Here is a 23137-nt window from a genome sequence, read left to right as displayed (position 1 = left end):
GATCATACAAAAATATAAAAATAAATATAAATAAAAAAATTAAAACCAGATGCAGGTAAGAAGGAGGGATGGTGAGATCAAAAAATTAATAAAGGACAATATCAAGGCTAGGTGTCATTAAGGGTCAACGGAACCACAGGAGAGAGCGGAATATGGTCAGTTATTGAACAATTTTATAAAAAAGGAGCATAGCTCACTGACTCATTTAATCCTTTTGGGACCATTGTGTCCAGAGTCACTATCCACTTAGTCTCACACTGCGCCAGGCGTTTCTTCAGGTCACCACCCCTGATTCCTCCTGTTACTACATCAATCCCTCTTATTTTTAATTTGGAGGGATCACAGGAGTGGTGAGATCTGAAGTGCCTGGGCAGTGTCTTAAGTGTTGTCGGATCCTCCTCCACCTTGGCCGCAGCAATGTCCCTCACGTGCTCCCTGACCCTGATGCGGAGCTCACGCGAGGTGAGACCCACATAGGTCAAGGGGCACGTACACGTAGCAAAATACACCACGTGTGTTGTGCCACACGTGATGTAATGCTTGATGTTGTAATTACTAACCCCATCCGAGGAGTAGAACGTGTTACTTCGAAGGACATTACTGCAAGCCACACAGTGGCCACAGGGAAAACAACCCTGTGGAGGTCCACGAGACCCAAATGGATTCACTCTGGGTGGAATATAGTGACTCTGGACCAAAAGGTCCCTCAAGTTCCGGGCTCTCCTGGAGACCATTAAGGGATTCGGGGCAAGTATTTCAGCTAATACCGGATCTGTCATCAATACCGGCCAATGTTTTTTTAAAATATGGCGCATGGTTTCCCATTCCTGGTTGTATGTACCAATAAATCTCACCGCAGTATTATGTTCTTCTTTCTTTTTTGGGGTGTCAGTAAGCAGCTGTAGCCGGGGGGTCCCCTTAGCCCGGTTGTAACCAGCCCGGATACTTCTGCCACTGTAACCCCTCTCACGAAATCGATCCCTGAGATCAGCCGACTGAGCCTCAAAGTTTTTACTAGACGAGCAAATCCGCTTCATCCTCAGATATTGGCCGGTGGGGATGGCACGAATAGTTGATGGATTGTGGGCGGATGAGGCATGCAGAAATGCATTGACGGACGTCTCCTTGCGGAAGACGTCCGTCTGGATCGACCCCCTATGATCTACAGTAATCATAATGTCAAGGAAGTCGATCCTGCATCTGCTGCTTTTATGGGTAAGTTTGATGTTGTAGTTATTAATATTTAACTGCCTCATAAAGTCATCGAGCTGTTCGGCCGAACCCTGCCACACAAACAGAATATCGTCAATGTACCTTAGCCAGCACTGCACATGGGTACTAAGCCCAAGGCCCTCGTCCGAAAATACCAGCCTCTCCCAGAAACCCAGGAAGAGGCCAGCGTACGAGGGCGCACAGGCCGCACCCATGGCAGTGCCACGCTGCTGTAAGTAGTACACATCCTTGAAGACGAAAAAATTATGTGACAGGGCAAACCCAAGCAGCTCGATGATAAACTCGCCCAACTCACCACCCCGACCGGACATCTCCAGAAAGAAACGGACTGCGCGTATTCCATCTGCATGAGAAATGCACGTATAGAGGCTCTCAATGTCGGCTGTGACAAGGATCATATCGTCTTCCAAAGAGATGCCGTCAATGCGCCGTAGGACGTCCGTAGTGTCACGTACATATGAGGGTAGTGTCTCAACCAAAGTTTTTAAATGATAATCAATAAATTTACAAATGGGATCACACAAACCCTCTATGCCGGACACGATCGGACGTCCAGGCGGATTGACAGCATCTTTGTGGATCTTAGGTAGTATATAGAACGTGGGCACTCTAGGATGTTTTTTACATAGGCCCTCAAACATTTTTTTGTTAATGAGGCCAATGTCTAGGGCCCTTTGTAATATTGCGGTGAGTTCAGTGGAAAACACACCCAGGGGATTGGAAGGAAGTCGCCTATATGTGCTCCTGTCTCGAAGTTGTCTAAGAACTTCGTGTTCATATTTATCGCAGGAAAGCACCACAATATTCCCCCCTTTATCCGCGGGTTTAATAACAATATCATTGAAACCCTGCAACTCAATCAACGCCGTCCTCAATGGGCGGGTCAGATTATCATGTCTTCGTCTAGTGGGTATCTGTTTGAATTCCTCACTGACCATTTTGGTAAAAATATCAATTGCAGGGCTGATTGATAATGGGGGGAATTTGGTTGATTTGGGTAACAAATTACCTGGAAACATACCTGCCATCGGAGCCTCCTGTTCCTGGAGTAATTCTTCAAGATTTTTGATGGCTTCTTTCTCCACCTGGTTGTCGGACCCAGCATTCCGCTTATGAAAAAGTTTTTTAAGAATTAGTTTACGTGAAAATAAATTAAGGTCCTTCAAAGCCGAAAAGAAATGAAAGGCATTAGAGGGAGAGAAAGTCAGACCACGTGATAGGACCTCCACCTGATCAACAGTGAGCACCCGTGAAGACAAGTTTATTACCTGTAATCTATTTCCTTGGCGTTTGTTTTTGCCATACGTTACAGGTGGTCGGGCTCTGTTCTTAACACGTGCCCCGACCGTATCACCAGTGTCCATGGAGCTCACTGAAGCCCCAGAGGAGGACCCACCAGCAGAGGTCTGTGACACAATTGAGGAGGATCTTATCCGAGGGTTCCTATGGGAGTTATCCCCAGTACGTCTCCTAGTCGTGTCCGTTCTCCATCTGTAGGCTCTCCTAGTGGAGTAATCCAAAATGTCTCTATTCAATTTCTTGAGCTTGAAGGCCTTAATGTCACGTTCCCATCTTTCAAGTTCTTTATCCATATCGGCATTAAAGCGGGTCACGACACCAGGTGTGCATGTGTCAATTAATTTCTTCTCAAGTGATTCCAACTCAGCCTCAATTGGAATCAATGAGGATGAGTTGTGATCCCAGAGCAAGGCTAGGAAGCCCCGAGAGCAGGTCTGCGCCAGTTCCTCCCATTTTGTTTTAAAGGCTTCATCCTCCAAGGGAAAGGAGGGGAAGACCTGTATACGGAGTCCCCTAGGCACCAAGTCTTTTTCCAAATACTTGCCCAGAAAGGCCTTATTCCACCACAGCCTAGTTCTCTTTCTGAGTAAGTCCTTATATTTTAACATAATAGTTTCATCAGTTTGAGCACCATCACTCCAGCCACCTGATGCCCCACCAGTCTTGAGGACATCGTCGATTTGTAACTGCCAGGTGTTATCCCTAGCCCGAAAGTTCATGGTAGGCAGGGAGCTATCTGTGGCCAAGGTGGAGGAGGATCCGACAACACTTAAGACACTGCCCAGGCACTTCAGATCTCACCACTCCTGTGATCCCTCCAAATTAAAAATAAGAGGGATTGATGTAGTAACAGGAGGAATCAGGGGTGGTGACCTGAAGAAACGCCTGGCGCAGTGTGAGACTAAGTGGATAGTGACTCTGGACACAATGGTCCCAAAAGGATTAAATGAGTCAGTGAGCTATGCTCCTTTTTTATAAAATTGTTCAATAACTGACCATATTCCGCTCTCTCCTGTGGTTCCGTTGACCCTTAATGACACCTAGCCTTGATATTGTCCTTTATTAATTTTTTGATCTCACCATCCCTCCTTCTTACCTGCATCTGGTTTTAATTTTTTTATTTATATTTATTTTTATATTTTTGTATGATCTTTATTTTTCTCCTTTGTATCCAGGCTATATAATGTGAATATGCCCTATGTTTTTGTTTTCTCTATAGGACATAGGAATTAAATCCTAATATGACATCTGTACAGCATCACCTCCCTGATCTACACAGAGACTTGAGCTCGGATTTTTTACATTGTATATTTCTGTGATAATGATCTGACTTTATGGGACTGTGATGCGGACATTGTTATATATATATATTGAGACATAATAGGGTAATCTCTAATGTTACACAAAGCGGTCGTCTCGGTGCGCACGCGCCGGACCCGGGGTCATTCGCTCGTAGCTGCCGCCGTCTGGGTGTTGCGCGCATGCGCGGGAGCCTTGGTGACGCGTCCCTGCTCCCGCGCATGCGCAGGTGCGACGTGACGGCTGGCATCTGGCGCGATTTCCCCGGTCACCTGACGCGAGCGCCGACAACGTGACTTCCGGGTTTAGACACATGGTACCGCTATTTAAAGCCTGGTGTCAGGGGAGAACGGTAGGAGATGCCTCTTCCCTGACGAAGATTTCATTAAATTGAAACGTACGTAGGCTCCTCTGAGGCTCCTCTTTAATGGAGGCCCCCCTCCTTCAATTTTCCACCCATTGATGTGTATGGCTCCATTGCCATTATCTCTAGTTTGCCTGTGCAGGGGTTTTTGCAGGACCGTTGGTAATATGTTTATATGCAATGCAACCTTGGTTATACTTGTACTGTGGGTTATGCTATGATATATAGTAATTTACGTGTTATGTACGCTCTCCTTATGTATAGCCTTGCATTGCATGTATGATTGTGTCTGATGCCTTAGCACACTGCTGCAGTTTACATGTGCATTAATGCGGTCTGCCTGACCTGCAGGCTCTGTATTTTCCCCTGTGACTCGCTGCATATGGCTATATCATCACGAGCCAACATGTCATTGATGGTTTTATTACCTACCATATATGGGGGTCATCTGTGTGTTACTATTTTTAACATGTTTTTATGATGTTCTGGATGTTTATCCTCACTGTGTGTTTAATAAACTTTTGTACATCTTGTGCACTTTAAAAACTCTTGTCCTCTCTTAAATGAAATGTACATTTTTACCTAAATACTTGTGTGTGTATATATATATTAGAAGGTGGCCCGATTCTACGCATCGGGTATTCTAGAATTTACGTATTGTGTAGTTAATGTATGATTTTTGTTATATATATATATATATATATATATATATATATATATATATATATATATATATATATAGATGTTGTTGTCTGTAGTTAGCAAGTGTTTGTGTAGGGCGCTGTACATGTTCTGGGTGTTGTCTGGGTGTGGCGGGGGGTGAGAGTGGTGTTGTTTGTGTGTTGCGTTGTTTGTAGAGCGCTGTGTGTCTGTATCATTGTGTATGTGTGTTGCGCGGTTTGTGTGGGGGTGTGTGTGTTTTGGGGGGAGGTATGTTTTGTGCAATGTGTGTGTTGTGCGGTATGTGCGTATATTTGTGTGTGTGCGGCGTTGTGTGTGTGGGTGTCTGTGTAGGGCAGTGATTGTGGTTCCCAGTGTGTGTGTGGTGTGTTGTGCAGTGCGTGTGTGGCAGTGTTTGTGTGTGTGTGTGTGTGTGTGTTTTGGGGGGAGATGTGCACCATCGTGCTCCATCCCCCATGCTGCGCACCCCCCATCATGCTCCATCCCCCATGCTGCGCACTCCCCATCGTGCTCCATCCCCACTCCCCATTGTGCTCCATCCCCCATGCTGCGCATTCCCCATTGTGCTCTATCCCCCATGCTGCGCATTCCCCATCGTGCTCCATCCCCCATGCTGCGCACTCCCCATCGTGCTCCACAGTCACACATCAGACATTAAACACGCACACATCTGATCGCATACACTCACACACACACCCCACTTCTCCCTGTGCCCACCGGTGGGTGGTCCCAGCAGCTGTGCTGCACGCCGTGCTCCTCTGCCGACACTCACAGATCCGATCGCATACACTCACACACACTCACACACATCCGATCGCATACACTCACAGACACTCACACCCGATCGCATACACTCACACACACACACATCCAATCGCGTACACTCACACACATCCGATCGCATACACTCACACACATCCGATCGCATACACGCGCTGACACAATCACAACATCCGGAGATACCACATGCTTCCGGTCATGTGATCCTCCGGCAGGTCCTGGAAGATCACTGCACAGTATCGCCGCCGAGAAGCAAGCGATATCACGGGATGTTGTGAGTATGTGGATGCGATCTGGTGTGTGTGTGTTGTGTGTTCATTCCGCCGCAGGACCTTGATGCGCTCACCTCGTGTGGGGGGCGGAGCCTGGGTGATCGGCCAATCCGTGCGGGGGGGGCGGAGCCTGGGCGAGGAGAGCGGCCAATCCGTGCGGTGGGGAGGAGCCGAGGCGAGCGCCCAATCCGTGCGGGGGGGCAGGGCCATGGCGAAACCGTGAAGCCGAGCGGCTAATCCGTGCGGGGGGCGGGGCCATGGCGAGCCCAGAGGCCAATCCGCTGTTTGTCACCGTAACGACATGGCCAATCCGTGTGAGGGGGGGCGGACCCAGGGGAGGCGAGCAGCCAATCCGTGCGGGGGGGGAGGAGCCAAGGCGAGGCGAGCGGCCAATCCGTGCAGGGGGGCGGAGACATGGTGAGGCCAGCAGCCAATCCGCTGTTTGTCACCGTAAGGACATGTCCCGGGACACAATTTTGGAGCAAGACAGACAGACAGACAGAATAAGGCAATTATATATATATCTATCCTTTGTAAAAAACATGATAGTGTTAAAAAACATATTTGTCATGCCTATTTCTTATATATTTCATTTTTTGTTCATATTTGTACTATTTAAAAAAAAACAAAAAAACACTTTTTAGGTACAGTAGTTTACATATTTTTGAGAAGACAAAAATCCTATAGTTCAAAAACTTGACGTGATAGAGAAAAACTGAGATCATTTCTGGATTCAGCATCCAAAAATTAATTAAGAACAGTTGTCTGACCTAACTCCTAAAAAATTGCGTTCCCCAGTTAGTGCGGATCCCAGTGGTCGGACATCAACCGATCCAATTATCCCTTTTTCTGTGCATAGGTGATAAGTTGTACATTTTATTAAGCTTTTAACTCAGTTACTGTATACTGCTACTCTGCATAGTACCCCCGAAAAAAATCAAATTAATCCCACATTACTGTAAGGAACAAAATTAAAAACATCTCAGAAAAAGCAAAAATGTAAAATCATAGATGATAATTTGGGATTTAATACCAAACATGTCAGGTCAAATTGACAGTTCACACCAAACCCAATATTAGGTAATATAAGTTAGGTCAACCATAGCCCCCCCCCAAAAAAAATCCACATTATTAACTTACTTGGAATGCCGAGAGATTTTTCTACAAAATGAACATATTTCTTTGCATTCACAGGCAGGTCGTTGAATGTTCTTGCATTAGAAGTATCGCTTTTCCATCCAGGAAGTGTTTCATATTCGACCTCAACTCTATTTAACACTTCTTGATTTGCTGTAAAATGTTGCACATAAAAAAAACATTTTATTTAGGATGCATTAAAATAAGAGAATGGTTCAGATAATTGACATGAGGGACCTAACACAAACAGTAGCACAATGAGGTAAATATACAGACATGTTACATACACTAGAGTCATATAAATGTATAAATATACCATGAAGAGCAAATAAATATAAACTAAAATGACAAGCAATATCAGCTAGATAATGTATACTAGATAATTATACATTAAGTAATAAAGTCCAAGGCAATGTATAAAACCTATAAAAGAGGCAATTACAAACCCAATATAACAACTATTCATTCATTACCTTCTATGATCATTAAGAACGGTTTACAGTATAACCACTAGATGGCATGAGTATGATATTAAGGGAAAATATCACCTGATGGATAAAGACATTTCACCAGACCATGACCCAAATGCTCATTCGCATAGATAAAATCAAATACGCAAATAAAATAATGACCTCAAATGTATCCAGTGATAAGATGAATCCCTCAGCCTCCCGCTTCACCCAGCTTCGATGAAATAGAGTGATTGTAGTGCATTTCGGACGGTAGATTAGTTTTTCATGGCCTTGGTCTACGGCGACTGATGGAGTCACCCTGGTGGAATCCAATCTCCAATCTCCGCCGTAATATCCAGCAGGGCTGCGGCCAGTGGAGGAGCACTGTTCTGAGTTCCGGAGTTTTGTCTGCTCGGCTAAGGGATTCTCTGGTACAGTACTCCTGTGTCCCTTGCTATCAGGGTGGATAGACGCCTCAGGGAAAGACTGACCAAGACCCAGTTCCCTATAATCCTTCCTCAAGAGGAGGTACCACAGTGTTATTTAGATCAACACATGCAGGTGCTGATGGGGGGCGGGTCACCCCTTGTGCTATGTTGCCTGCCATTCGGCATGGGATGGGGGTCTGACTCTATTGTGGACTTCATGATCACTTTATTGGGGTTTTCTCCATCTCACCCCAAACAGGTTTTTCCTCCCAACAAGTTGCATTCCCCTGGTCATTTGGAGGAAGGCGACCAGGGCGTATAATTTCCTTCATATTTCCCTCTGTACCGACTATGCCTATGGCGGTACAACATTGGGATACCCTTCCCTCTCCTCAGGTTTTGCCTGATTGTATGGACCGTGAAGCAGTTGTTCCGTGCTTTTTAACACAGTGTTTCATCTGAAAAATACCCCTCCCCCCAGATAGTGATGAGTAAAACAGTCCAGGTGTAATGAATTTCTCAGTTTCACCCACTGAGACGAACAAGGTTCATTTTCCCACTTGTCAGGTTAATCTAAGGCCTCGATGTTCCCCCTGGAAAGGTGACTGAAGGGGGTGGTCGTGATTCCTGAGTGCAAAGCTATACGTTCTGGTAGTGATATCTCCTCTGTAGTCAGTTCTTCTGGTAAGTTACCTAGTTCCATTAAACGTATGCGTAGTAATAAACGTTCAGGTCCAGACCTGCATGTGAATAATTATGTGTGGGTGTCCTCTGATAACAAGTGGAGGAATACATTGGGGGCTCCGGCTTCCTCGGTCCTTACAGAGTGGCAGACATTGTTGATCCTAAGGCTGTACGGCTGGAGCCACCCCCAGTGTTTAACACCCGCAATATAGTTTTCACAGGTCATTGCTCTGGAGTTTTTTTGGGCCCATGTAGTTACCTCCTTCTCCTGCATATGTTCCGGGCAACTGCTTGGGGCTGTTCACATGGGATGTGAACGTCTATGGTTAGTACCGTTCTAGTTTTTGGGGAGATTTTTCTTTTTTGTTGGTGTGTGGTCTTCAGAGTCCTGAAGCCTCTCATTAAAGTGGGGGTACTGTCACAGTTGTCCCTCTGACAAGCTTAGTTACAGAGTCTTTTTACCATCGGTGACTCAACACATTACATGTGGCTTTTTTCCTTTTGGCATAAGCAGGGTTAATGTCAGTTTTCTTTCTTGCAGCAAGATTATTACCTCGGCTCAAGTGTTCCCACTTATAACCACTCCCAACCTGGATAAATGCCCTCTGTTCCCAACAGAGGTTGCCTGTTATGCAGAATTCATTCTGGAGCTTGGTCTGGAACTTGGAGGTATTTTCTGCTGTTGCCTGCCGTTGTTTGGTGTGGAAATTACCTCATTGTTTAGTTACTTTCTCCCTACCTTATCTCCTGTACACCTTTTCTTGACACCCCCCCCCCCCGGTGTTTGTTCCTGTGCGCGCGCGAGAGTTTGGTTGTCACGCTTTTCTGTCTTTTTAATCGTTGGGTTTTTTCATAACTATTGTCCCGGCCCGTCCACTGGGTGGTGGGTGTGGACGGAATTACACCAGGGCCTGGATAGGAGTCAGGGACATGCCAGGGGTCCAGACCTCACTACTTTCAAGTGTACTGCTGGGTTGAGGGAAAGCACGGGGTACATTTTGTCTGAGGGCCAGTGCAGGGATCTCCATCCAGTCGCCTCCCCCCATCCTTGGGTCCAGCAGGACTGATAGTGATTGTCTGTCCGCTGTCTGATATTTTGAGCAAATTAAGTACTGACAACAAAGCACTAAATTATATAAAACACAATTAGCATGGGCTTTCAGATAATTACTTAATTATGGCCAACAAGCACCATAAACCAATCAAAGTGCAAAAAAGACCAAATGAGTAATAAAAAAAATGAATTTTAAAATAGAAATAAGTGATATTCACAAATAGCTAGTAGGTGGCACCACATTACCATGAATATAAGCACATAGTGAACAATACCAACATTCTTATAAGAATTGTATACACACATTACTAACTTCATAGTAAAGTATAGAATACTAGTTAAATAGAAAGCTAGTTGCCAAAATATACAAATCAAAATTAGGATTATAAAATGTATGGAATACAGAATGATATTTACCAGTATCAGGAGCGTGGTACCCCTTCCCCAAGGGGATAAATTTGATCTTTCATTTGGTCCTTTTTGCACTTTATATACGATTAATCACTGATCTTTTGTAGTAATACAGGAGTGATGTCAGAAGAAGAAATATAAAATTGCGTGTCATCAGCATAAAACAAAGAAAAGATGAGGGGGGCCAAGGACTGAACCATGAGGAATTCCACCAGTAAAAGGGAAGAGGAGAGGAAGAGTAGTCTGCAAATTATACAGTGAAGGAGAAGTCAGAGGTAGGAGAAAAACAGAGTAGTGTCCTTGAGCCCTATAGAGTTAAGCTGGGTTCACACTAAGTGACAACGACGTCGCTGTTACGTCACCATTTTCTGTGACGTAACAGCGACCTTGTAAGTCGCTGTTATGATCGCTGCTTAGCTGTCAAACACAGCGACGCAGCAGCAATCATAACGTCGCTGTGCTACATGTGCAGAGAGCAGGGAGCCGCGCTTAGCGCTGGCTCCTTGCTCTCCTAGGTACAGTACACATCGGGTTAATTAACCCGATGTGTACTGCAGCTACATGTCACAGTGCAGAGAGCAGGGAGCCGCGCACACTGCTTAGCGCTGGCTCCTTGCTCTCCTTGCTACAGTATACATCGGGTTAATTACCCGATGTGTACTGCAGCCACATGTGCACAGAGCAGGAGCCGGCACTGGCAGCAAGGGCGGAGGCTGGTAACGAAGGAAAATATCGGGTAACCAGGGAAAGGTCTTCCCTTGGTTACCCGATGTTTACGCTGGTTACAGCTTACCGCAGCTGCCAGATGCCGGCTCCTGCTCCCTGCTCGCTTCATTTCGTCGCTCTCTCGCTGTCACACACAGCGATGTGTGTGTCACAGCGGGAGAGTGACGACCAAAAAATGAAGCTGGACATTCAGCAACGACCGGCGACCTCACAGCAGGGGCCAGGTCGTTGCTGGATGTCACACACAGCGACAACGACGGGACGTCGCTGCAACGTCACAGAAAATGGTGACGTAGCAGCGACGTCGTTGTCGTTGTGTGTGACACCAGCTTTAAGCATGGTGAGGAGCAGCTGGTGATCCACAGTGTTAAATGCATCAGAAAGATCCAGGAGAATCAGCAGGGAGTAGTGGCTATCACATTTAGAGGTTAGTAGATCAATAGAGACTTTAGTCAGGGCAGTATCAGTAGAGGTTAAGGAGTCAAGATGGGGAGGAGAAAACGAAGGCAGAAAACAAGCTCAATAGGAATTTAACTAGTTACAATAGGGGCGGAGATTACATTATCTCGTCACCTGGAATAGTTGGGTGTGACAACTGTAAAGGTGGCTTTACACACTGCAACATCGCAAACGACATCGCTGTAACGTCACCGGTTTTGTGACGTAATAGCGACCTCCCCAGCGACATTGCAGTGTGTGAAACACATCAGCGACCTGGCCCCTGCTGTGAAGTTGCAGATCGCTACAAATCGTTCAGGACCATTCTTTGGTCCTTTGTTTCCCGCTGTGCAGCATGATCGCTAGAAAGTTTCAGTGTGTAAAGGGGACTTAAAACACTGGAAACGAGTGATGTGTCACAATATCTGTCAATCACTATTCTCTGTCAGTCGGTCTCTCCCTCTCGGTCTCTATTCTCTCTCTATCGGTCCGTCACTATCTCTGTCCCTCTCTCACAGTCTGTCGGTCATTTTCCCCTCTCTCATACTCACCGATCCCCGGCGCGGCGCTGCACGGCATTCACACTGCTGCGGCGGCTTTTACTATTTTGAAAAAGCCGGCCGCTCATTAAACAATTTCGTATTCCCTACTTTCCCCGCCCAAAGGCGCTTATGATTGGTTACAGTTAGACACGCCCCCACGCTGAGTGACAGGTGTCTCACTGCACCCAATCACAGCAGCCGGTGGGCGTGTCACTATGGAGTATAGAAATAAATAAATAATTAAAAAAAACAGCGTGCGGTTCCCCCCAAATTTAATACCAGCCAGATAAAGCCATACGGCTGAAGGCTGGTATTCTCAGGATAGGGAGCTCCACGTTATGGGGAGCCCCCCAGCCTAACAATATCAGTCAGCAGCCGCCCAGAATTGCCGCATACATTATATGCGACAGTTCTGGGACTGTACCCGGCTCTTCCCGATTTGCCCTGGTGCGTTGGCAAATCGGGGTAATAAGGAGTTATTGGCAGCCCATAGCTGCTAATAAGTCCTAGATTAATCATGTCAGGCGTCTCCCTGAGATACCTTCCATGATTAATCTGTAAATTACAGTAAATAAACACACACATCTGAAAAAATCCTTTATTAGAAATATAAAACAAAAACAAATTCCCTCATCACCAATTTAATCAGCCCCAAAAAGCCCTCCTTGTCCGGCGTAATCCACGGACCTCCAGCGTCGCTTCCAGCTCTGCTGCATGCAGGTGACAGAAGCAGCAGAAGACACCGCCGCTCCTGTCACCTCCACGCAGCTAATGAAGACAGCTGCGCGATTGGCTGAGCTGTCACTGAGGTTACCCGCTGTCACTGGATCCAGCGGTGGCCGCGGGTAACCTCAGTGACAGCTCACCTGATCGCGCTACTCACCGCCGCTCTGGTCAGCTCCACGCAGCAACTGAGGTGAGTAGCGCGATCAGCTGAGCTGTCACTGAGGTTACCCGCGGCCACCGCTGGATCCAGTGACAGCGGGTAACCTCAGTGACAGCTCAGCCGATCGTGCGGCTGTCTTCATTAGCTGCATGGAGCTGACAGGAGCGGCAGTGTCTTCTGTAGCTCCTGTCACCTGCATGCAGCAGAGCTGGAAGCGATGCTGCAGGTCCGTGGATTACGCCGGACATGGAGGGCTTTTTGGGGCTGATTAAATTGGTGATGAGGGAATTTGTTTGTGGTTTTTATTTCTAATAAAGGATTTTTTCAGGTGTGTGTGTTTATTTACTGTAATTTACAGATTAATCATGGAAGGTATCTCGAGGAGACGCCTGACATGATTAATCTAGGACTTATTGGCAGCTATGGGCTGCCAATAACTCCTTATTACCCCGATTTGCCAACGCACCAGGGCAAATCGGGAAGAGCCAGGTACAGTCCCAGAACTGTCGCATATAATGTATGCGGCAATTCTGGGCGGCTGCTGACTGATATTGTTAGGCTGGGGGGCTCCCCATAACGTGGCGCTCCCCATCCTGAGAATACCAGCCTTCAGCCGTATGGCTTTATCTGGCTGGTATTAAATTTGGGGGGGGCCGCACGCCGGGTTTTTTTTATTTATTTATTTATTTCTATACTCCATAGTGACACGCCCACCGGCTGCTGTGATTGGGTGCAGTGAGACACCTGTCACTCAGCGTGGGGGCGTGTCTCACTGCAACCAATCATAGGCGCCTGTGGGCGGGGAAAGTAGGGAATACGAAATTGTTTAATGAGCGGCCAACTTTTTCAAAATAGTAAAAGCCGCCGCAGCAGTGTGAATGCCGTGCAGCGCCGCGCCGGGGATCGGTGAGCATGAGAGAGGAGGGGAAAATGACCGACAGACTATGAGAGAGGGACAGAGATAGTGACGGACCGACAGAGAGAGAATAGAGACCGAGAGGGAGAGACCGACTAACAGAGAATAGTGATTGACAGATATTGTGACACATCACTCGTTTCCAGTGTTTGACTAGCTAGGTCGTTCTGCAGGTCCGGATCGCTGTTGCGTCGTTGGCCAGGTTTGCCTGTTTGACAGCTCACCAGAGACTCACCAGAGACTTTGTAGCGATCCCGGCCAGGTTGGGATCGCTGGTGGGATCGCTGAAAGTCTCAGTGTGTAAAGGGGACTTAACAGCGTGTCCCTCCCCCGCTTGTGCTCATGGTGTAATAGTCTGTCCCTTCTTTGTACTGCTTCTGCTGGAGACTGATTGTTCTTCTCAGCATGGGACTCCTCCAATTCACAACTTGGTAGACAGAACAGAGCCAGGACGTCTAAAGTCCATTCATGTATCAAATGTCCAGGGGGAGGTGGGCTCGCCTTAGGGGCTGATCCCAGGAGAGAAGAACAATGAGACCCATGTTGGTTCAGTTAGTTGGATCTCGGCTGGAGGACTAGGATTTATAGCGGAGGCTGGATCATAGAGCCTGTGTATGGACTTTCACAGATTGGAGATCAGTAGCCACGTGGGATTGCGTTTTGTTGTTCACCCTGTTGGACTCAAGGAACTCATAAGGAGCATTGCCATATTTTCCCTGGCGTTGGAATACCGGATGGCGCCCCTGGATCTTTTGTTTTGTTGTGGACTCCTTGCAGACTTTAAGGATTTATATTTATGTTTGGTGCTTTATCTTTGTGGTTCCAATAAAGCCCTTTGGATTGTTCCTTGGCCTGGCGTCCCTTACTGCTCTGTCGCATACCCCGTCACAACAACTACTGATGCCTGTGTAACAGGCTGCTGCATATTTGCGGGTGATATACACCAAGATAGGAGATGATCAGTATAAAATGAGGTTCCTCTGAATTTGTCTGTTTCAAGGCAATCTAGCCCCTTCCTCAGGACAAAACCATTAGTATACCATGTATTTAAGGGGCTAGATTGCCTTGAAACACGTAGACAAACCAATTTTGACTTAATTAATTTTGGCCCTTCACGCCCACAGAGACAACGCAGAGGAACAGCATAGTATCCTGATAGTCTCCTATCTTAAGGAGTCAAGAGGAACGTTATCTGAGAGATAGCAGATTACATGAGAATGGATCAAGTGTTTCAGGAGGTTATAAAATATATGATTTTAAAAGCAACCTGCCACCTCGAACACACTACTTACCTGCAGGTATAGGATTAATCTGCAGGTATATATATTGTTAGGCTATGTTCACATGTGTGTTTGCTGCTTTTTTGGCATTGTTTTATTATGATTTTTATGCAAATTAAAGGATGCTTTTTTCAATACAAGCAAAAGCTAGGAGATTGCAGAAATCTCATGTGTACAGACAAGGAAATGGAAAAAGTTTTGAAAGAAGCAGCATGTTAATTCTTTCAGCTGTTTTGCAGCTTTTTTTCACCATTGAAAGCAAAGCGTGCACAAAACGCAGCTGCATTTTTTGCAGTGAGTGAAGTTAATTTTATTTCAACATGTACACAAATGATAGACCAAAAATGCAGCTAATAAATGCAGCAAAGCTGCTTTTTAGAAGCAGCTTTTGTTTTACTGCCAAGAGCAGGTTTGCAGAAAAAAAACATCAGAAAAGCAATTTGTGAATTTACCCTACAAAAAGCCAGTGCAGACACCACTGGAATAGTCTTATTAGTTTACTTAGGGGGACATAATGTTATTGAGAAGGGCATGTCAGAGTGACAGCTGACGCATGCTGCCCAATCCATGGCTATATGACTTAATCCATGTAAATTTGACCTGTTACTCCAGAGGAGGAGCAGGGAAGGTGAAGCCACCGGACACTTGCAATAGTTTAAGTGAAACTATTGTATACTATGTAATGATTATGTGCTGCCAACTGCAGATGCTTCAAGGGAAAGAGTCAGTGAAACGTCACAGCCTACAAGTGTATGCATGCTGAACCTGCGCCTCACAGCATTTCCACCTGCATCAAATGGAAATATACTGCTAAAAAGAGATGAACACTTAGGGTTACTAATAATTGTGAATTCATTATAGAATGCATTTTAGATACTTGCAGGGAATAATGGAAAAATTCACGGTATCGCTGCGCTGCTCAGAGAAGGTAGTGATGAGGTTAATGGGATATAAATTTATTAGATATTTACATGCCACTACGCGTTTCGGGGGTACAACCTCCCCCTTCCTCAGATAGCAGTGAAATGCAGAAATTTCAGATCTTAAATACACAAACTGGAAAAAAGAAAAAAAACCTTTTTTTTCCCCTTAATCAGATTAAATCCCCATCGGGGTAAAGTCATTGGGACAATTAGTTGGGAGGGTTCTCCCTTGCAAGATACTGACCTTATGCATTCATGATAAAAAGCAATTATATGTATGGGTTCATAAAAAGCTATATTACATAGTCAGAATAAATGTATATTAAAAACATCAATAATTAACTATACGTGTGTCTAGCCCTCATTTGATAAAATGCATGTATATTACATTATTATCAATATAAAGGGTGACTAAAAAACAAGATCGTCACTGTTGATTGAAAAGGTAATGGATATAAAGAAGGGAATTTTGTTACTTACCGTAAATTCCTTTTCTTCTAGCTCTTATTGGGAGACCCAGACGATTGGGTGTATAGCTACTGCCTCCGGAGGCCACACAAAGCATTACACTAAAAAGTGTAAGGCCCCTCCCCTTCTGGCTATACACCCCCCCGTGGGATCACGGGCTTCAGTTTTAGTGCTAAAGCAAGAAGGAGGAAAGCCAATAACTGGTTTAAACAAATTAACTCCGAGTAACATCGGAGAACCGAAAACCGTTCAACATGAACAACATGTGTACCCGCAAACAAACAAAAAATCCCGAAGGACAACAGGGCGGGTGCTGGGTCTCCCAATAAGAGCTAGAAGAAAAGGAATTTACGGTAAGTAACAAAATTCCCTTCTTCTTCGGCGCTCTATTGGGAGACCCAGACGATTGGGACGTCCAAAAGCAGTCCCTGGGTGGGTAAAGAAATACCTCATGTTAGAGCTGCAAGACAGCCCTCCCCTACGGGGAGGCCACTGCTGCCTGCAGGACTCTTCTACCTAGGCTGGCGTCCGCCGAAGCATAGGTATGCACCTGATAATGTTTGGTGAAAGTGTGCAGACTCGACCAGGTAGCTGCCTGGCACACCTGTTGAGCCGAAGCCTGGTGTCGTAATGCCCAGGACGCACCCACGGCTCTGGTTGAGTGGGCCTTCAGCCCGGAAGGAACCTGAAGCCCCGCAGAACGGTAGGCTTCAAGAATTGGTTCTTTGATCCATCGAGCCAGGGTGGCTTTAGAAGCCTGCAACCCCTTGCGCGGACCAGCGACAAGGACAAAGCGTGCATCGGAACGGCGCATGGGCGCCGTGCGGGAAATGTAGATTCTGAGTGCTCTCACCAGATCTAACAAACGTAAGTCCTTTTCATACCGGTGAACCGGATAAGGACAAAAGGAAGGTAAGGAGATATCCTGATTAAGATGAAACGAGGATACGACCTTCGGGAGAAACTCCGGAATAGGGCGCAGCACTACCTTGTCCTGGTGGAACACCAGGAAGGGAGCCTTGGATGACAGAGCTGCTAACTCAGACACTCGCCGAAGCGATGTGATCGCAACAAGAAAAGCCACTTTCTGTGACAGGCGAGAAAAGGAAACGTCTTTCAGAGGCTCGAAAGGCGGCTTCTGGAGAGCAACTAGTACCCTGTTGAGATCCCATGGATCTAACGGCCGCTTGTACGGGGGCACGATATGACAGACCCCCTGCAGAAACGTGCGCACCTTAGGAAGACGTGCTAGACGCTTCTGAAAAAACACTGATAGTGCCGAGACTTGGCCTTTGAGGGAGCTGAGCGACAAACCCTTTTCTAACCCTGATTGTAGGAACGAAAGAAAAGTAGGCAATGCAAATGGCCAGGGAGACACTCCCTGAGCCGAGCACCAGGATAAGAAAATCTTCCACGTTCTGTGGTAGATCTTAGCAGAAGTGGACTTCCTAGCTTGTCTCATTGTGGCTACGACTCCTTGGGATAATCCTGCAGACGCTAGGATCCAGGACTCAATGGCCACACAGTCAGGTTCAGGGCCGCAGAATTCTGATGGAAAAACGGCCCTTGAGACAGTAAGTCTGGTCGTTCTGGAAGTGGCCACGGTCGGCCGACCGTGAGATGCCACAGATCCGGGTACCACGCTCTCCTCGGCCAGTCTGGGGCGACGAGTATGACACGGCTGCAATCGGATCTGATCTTGCGTAACACTCTGGGCAAGAGTGCCAGAGGTGGGAATACGTATGGGAGTCTGAACTGCGACCAATCTTGGACTAAGGCGTCTGCCGCCAGAGCTCTTTGATCGCGCGACCTCGCCATGAATACCGGGACCTTGTTGTTGTGCCGAAACGCCATGAGGTCGACGTCCGGCACTCCCCAGCGGCGACAGATTTCTTGAAACACGTCCGGGTGCAGGGACCATTCTCCTGCGTCCATACCCTGGCGACTGAGGAAGTCTGCTTCCCAGTTTTCTACGCCCGGGATGTGAACCGCGGATATGGTGGATGCTGTCTCTTCCACCCACGTTAGAATCCGCCGGACTTCCTGGAAGGCTTGCCGACTGCGCGTCCCTCCTTGGTGGTTGATGTATGCCACCGCTGTGGAGTTGTCCGACTGGATTCGGATCTGCCTTCCTTCCAGCCACTGCCGGAAGGCTTGAAGTGCCAGGTACACTGCCCTGATTTCCAGAACATTGATGTGCAGAGTGGACTCCTGCTGAGTCCACGTCCCCTGAGCCCTGTGGTGGAGAAAAACTGCTCCCCACCCTGACAGACTCGCATCTGTCGTGACCACTGCCCAGGATGGGGGTAGGAAGGATCTTCCTTGAGACAATGAGGTGGGAAGAAGCCACCATTGCAGAGAGTCCTTGGCTGTCTGGGAAAGTGAGACTTTCCTGTCTAGGGACGTTGACTTCCCGTCCCATTGGGGGAGAATGTCCCATTGAAGTGAGCGCAGATGAAACTGCGCAAAGGGAACTGCCTCCATGGCTGCCACCATCTTCCCTAGGAAGTGCATGAGGCGCCTTAAGGGGTGCGACTGGCCGTGAAGGAGAGACTGCACCCCTGTCTGTAGTGAACGCTGCTTGTTCAGCGGAAGCTTCACTATCGCTGGAAGAGTATGAAACTCCATGCCAAGATACGTTAGTGATTGAGTCGGTGACAGATTTGACTTTGCAAAATTGATGATCCACCCGAAAGACTGGAGAGTCTCCAGCGTAACATTCAGGCTGAGTTGGCATGCCTCGAGAGAGGGTGCCTTGACAAGTAGATCGTCCAAGTAAGGGATCACTGAGTGACCCTGAGAGTGCAAGACTGCTACCACTGCCGCCATGACCTTGGTGAACACCCGTGGGGCTGTCGCCAGACCGAATGGCAGAGCTACGAACTGAAGATGGTCGTCTCCTATCACAAAACGTAGAAAACGTTGGTGCTCTGTAGCAATTGGCACGTGGAGATAGGCATCTTTGATGTCTATTGAGGCAAGGAAGTCTCCTCGAGACATTGAGGCAATGACAGATCGGAGGGATTCCATCCGGAACCGCCTGGCGTTCACATGCTTGTTGAGCAGTTTTAGGTCCAGAACAGGACGGAAGGAGCCGTCCTTTTTTGGAACCACAAAGAGATTGGAGTAAAACCCTCGCCCTCGTTCCTGAGGAGGGACAGGGATCACCACTCCTTCTGCTCTTAGAGAGTCCACCGCCTGCAGCAGGGCATCTGCTCGGTCTGGATGTGGGGAGGTTCTGAAGAACCGAGGTGGAGGACGAGAACTGAACTCGATTCTGTACCCGCGAGACAAAATGTCTGTCACCCACCGGTCCTTGACCTGTGACAGCCAAATGTCGCAAAAGCGGGAGAGCCTGCCCCCGACAGGTGCGGAGAGAGGGGGCTGAAAGTCATGAGGTAGCCGCTTTGGAAGCGGTTCCTCCATTTGCTTTCTTGGGGCGTGCGTGAGCCCGCCAGGAATCTGAGTTTCTTTGCGTCTTCTGAGTCCCTTTGGACGAGGAAAATTGTGCCTTGCCCGAACCTCGAAAGGACTGAAACCTCGACTGCCACTTCTTCTGCTGAGGTTTGCTTGTTCTGGGCTGGGGTAAGGAAGAGTCCTTACCCTTGGACTGTTTAATGATGTCAGCCAATGGCTCACCAAATAGTCTATCTCTAGATAATGGCAAGCTGGTTAAACATTTTTTGGAACCAGCATCTGCTTTCCAGTCTTTTAACCACAAGGCTCTGCGCAAAACTACCGAATTGGCGGACGCCATTGAGGTGCGGCTCGTAGATTCTAGGACCGCATTGATAGCGTAAGTCGCAAACGCAGACATTTGCGAAGTTAGGGACGCCACTTGCGGCACTGCTGGATGTATGATAGCATCCACTTGTGCTAAACCAGCTGAAATAGCTTGGAGTGCCCATACGGCTGCGAATGCTGGAGCAAACGACGCGCCGATAGCTTCATAGACAGATTTCAACCAAAGGTCCATCTGTCTGTCATTGGCATCTTTAAGTGAAGCGCCATCCTCCACTGCAACTATGGATCTAGCCGCAAGCTTGGAAATCGGGGGGTCCACCTTTGGACACTGGGTCCAGCGTTTGACCACGTCAGGGGGAAAAGGATAACGTGTATCCCTAGAACGTTTAGAGAAACGCTTGTCTGGATGAGCGTCGTGTTTCTGGATTGATTCTCTGAAGTCAGAGTGGTCCAACAAAGCACTCAATTTACGCTTGGGATATAGGAAACGAAACTTCTCCTGCTGTGCAGCTGCCTCCTCTGCTGAAGGGGCTGGGGGGGAAATATCTAACAGCCTATTGATGGCTGAGATAAGGTCGTTTACCAATGGCGTCCCCATCAGGGGTATCCAGATTGAGAGGGGTTCCAGGATTAGATTCCTGATCACTCTCTTCAGACGCATCACAGAGAGACTGATTGCGCTGAGACCCTGAGCAGTGTGATGACGTCGAGGGTCTTTCCCAGCGAGCTCGCTTAGGCTGGCTGGGGCTGTCATCTGAGTCATAGTACTCCGCTTGTGATGCCTGAGACCCCCTTGAAGTCTGGATTAGCTCCAACTGAGGGGGACCTGGGGGCAGAGACACAGCCGTGTCCATAGACTGAGTCACAGGCCTGGATTGCAAGGCTTCAAGGATTTTTGTCATAGTCACAGACATTTTATCCGCAAAAACTGCAAAATCTGTCCCTGTCACCGGGGCAGGACTTACAAGCGTCTCAGCCTGGGTCACTACCCCTCCAGACTCCGGCTGGCGAAGCAGCACTGGATCGGAACATTGCACACAATGGGGGTCATTGGAGCCTGCCGGTAGAGCAGCCCCACATGCAGTACAAGCAGTGTACACAGCCTGTGCCTTGGAACCCTTGCGTTTTGTGGATGACATGTTGCTGTCTCCTCAGAGCAATATGGGGTATCCAGCCAGGAAGCGACCTTACAGTGCAAGATATAAATCTATATATGTGGTACAAAGTACACTAATAAACACTGAGGCACTAGAGGGGCCAGCACTGAAATGCTGCTTACCGCCCGCTTAAGAGCGGGTGTGTGGTCGCCAAAAGCCCTTTAGTCCGGGTCTCCCAGAGCCTGCGTTCCTCCTCCAGCCAGACAGCATGTAGTAATGGCTGCCGGCGTCCTGTGGGGATGGGGCGGGCCCTGGGCGTTCCTGACCAAGAGCGGGAAGCCTGCTTCCTTCTGTGCCTAGTGAGAGGGCTGGAGCATGTAAATAATGCTCCAGCCCTCGGCGCTGCTCGTTAAACAGCGTCTCTCCCCTACCCTGATTGACAGGGTGGGGGCGGGAACGAAGCGGAGCTAGGCCGCAGAAGCCGGGGACTAAATTTATAAGCGCCGCCGCCGTAAAAGCGCGGTCGGCGCGTCCCCGGCGCACTACAAGTCACAGCAGCGCCGCCGGTCCAGTGGGGGTCGGCGCTGCGTTCCCAAAACACAACAGTCCCCCAGTAAACTGCAGGAACAATAACCCCAGCGTTACAGTCCCCGGCGCACTAGAACACTCAGCAAGCCCGGCGTGTGTCTGTGCCTGCCGGGGACACCGAGTACCTGTATGATGCAGGGCCATGTCCCTGACTGTACTCATGCTCCGTATCCATCAGGTTCTCTGGGTCTGTGGATGGAGCCCGGCGTCAGGGCTTAGAGGCCGGCAAGATCCCACTTCCACAGAGCCCAACAGGGGGATGTGGAAGGAAAACAGCATGTGGGCTCCAGCCTCTGTACCAGCAATAGGTACCTCAACCTTACAAACACCACCACCGGTGAGAAGGGAGCATGCTGGGGGCCCTATATGGGCCCTCTTTTCTTCCATCCGAAATAGTCAGCAGCTACTGCTGACTAAATAGTGGAGCTATGCGTGGATGTCTGACCTCCTTCGCACAAAGCTTGAAAACTGAAGCCCGTGATCCCACGGGGGGGTGTATAGCCAGAAGGGGAGGGGCCTTACACTTTTTAGTGTAATGCTTTGTGTGGCCTCCGGAGGCAGTAGCTATACACCCAATCGTCTGGGTCTCCCAATAGAGCGCCGAAGAAATATAGTCATATAAGGATCCCACTAATTTCCCATGGTATTTTTCTCATAAAAAAGAACTTATTTTAGATAAAAAATTCTTTTTAACCCCTTAACGACCCATGACGTACTAGATAAGTCATGGATCGTGTTCCGGTAAGCCCCGCCCCCTGCCGCCGGCGGCGATCGGCGCACATATCAGCTGTTATCAACAGCTGATATGTGTGCCTGCTAGCCGCGGGTGGAATCGCTTCCACCCGCGGCCATTAACCCCTTACATTTCGCTGCCAAAGTCTTGGCAGCGATATGTATATGGGCGCCGCCATGACAGTGACTTACCCCGCCCCCGCCGGAAGTCACGTGACATGATCACGTGACTTTCGGCGGTTGCCATGGTAGCACAGGGTCATGTGATGACGCCTGTGGCTAACATGAGTCACTTCCTCTCAATGCCGGAATACAGCCGGCATTGAAAGTGAAGCAGCAAATCTGCAGTTCTCAGCTCTGTAGCTGAGATCTGCAGATTGTGCAAAGCGATCGGATTGCTGATCGCAATAGCCCCCTAGGGGGACTAGTAAAATAAAAAAAAAAAGTAAAAAAAAAAGTTTTAAAAAATTAAAAAAAAATAAAAAAACCTAAAAGTTCAAATCACCCCCCTTTCACCCCATTGAAAATGAAAGGGTTAAAAAAATAAAAAATACACACATATTTGGTATCGCCGCGTTCAGAAATGCCCGATCTATCAAAATATAAAATCATTGAATCTGATCAGTAAACGGCGTAGCGGTAAAAAAATTCCAAACGCCAAAATTACGTTTTTTGGTCGCCGCAAATTTTGCGCAAAATGCAA

General features: G+C 47.8%; 1 protein-coding gene across 1 annotated transcript in view; it reads right to left on the bottom strand.

Annotated features, from left to right (window-relative positions):
• The window catches only part of LOC142296314 (adenylosuccinate synthetase isozyme 2), a 354349-nt gene that overhangs the window by 7439 nt on the left and 323773 nt on the right, over nt 1-23137 (bottom strand). Inside the window, exon 12 of the mRNA XM_075339753.1 lies at nt 7069-7218. Within this exon, the coding sequence (XP_075195868.1) occupies nt 7069-7218 (150 nt within the window). The remainder of the gene's footprint in view (nt 1-7068; nt 7219-23137) is intronic.

This window comes from Anomaloglossus baeobatrachus, chromosome 3, assembly GCF_048569485.1.
Source record: "Anomaloglossus baeobatrachus isolate aAnoBae1 chromosome 3, aAnoBae1.hap1, whole genome shotgun sequence".
Lineage (NCBI taxonomy): Eukaryota > Metazoa > Chordata > Amphibia > Anura > Aromobatidae > Anomaloglossus > Anomaloglossus baeobatrachus.
This window is presented reverse-complemented; position numbering and strand designations above follow the sequence as displayed.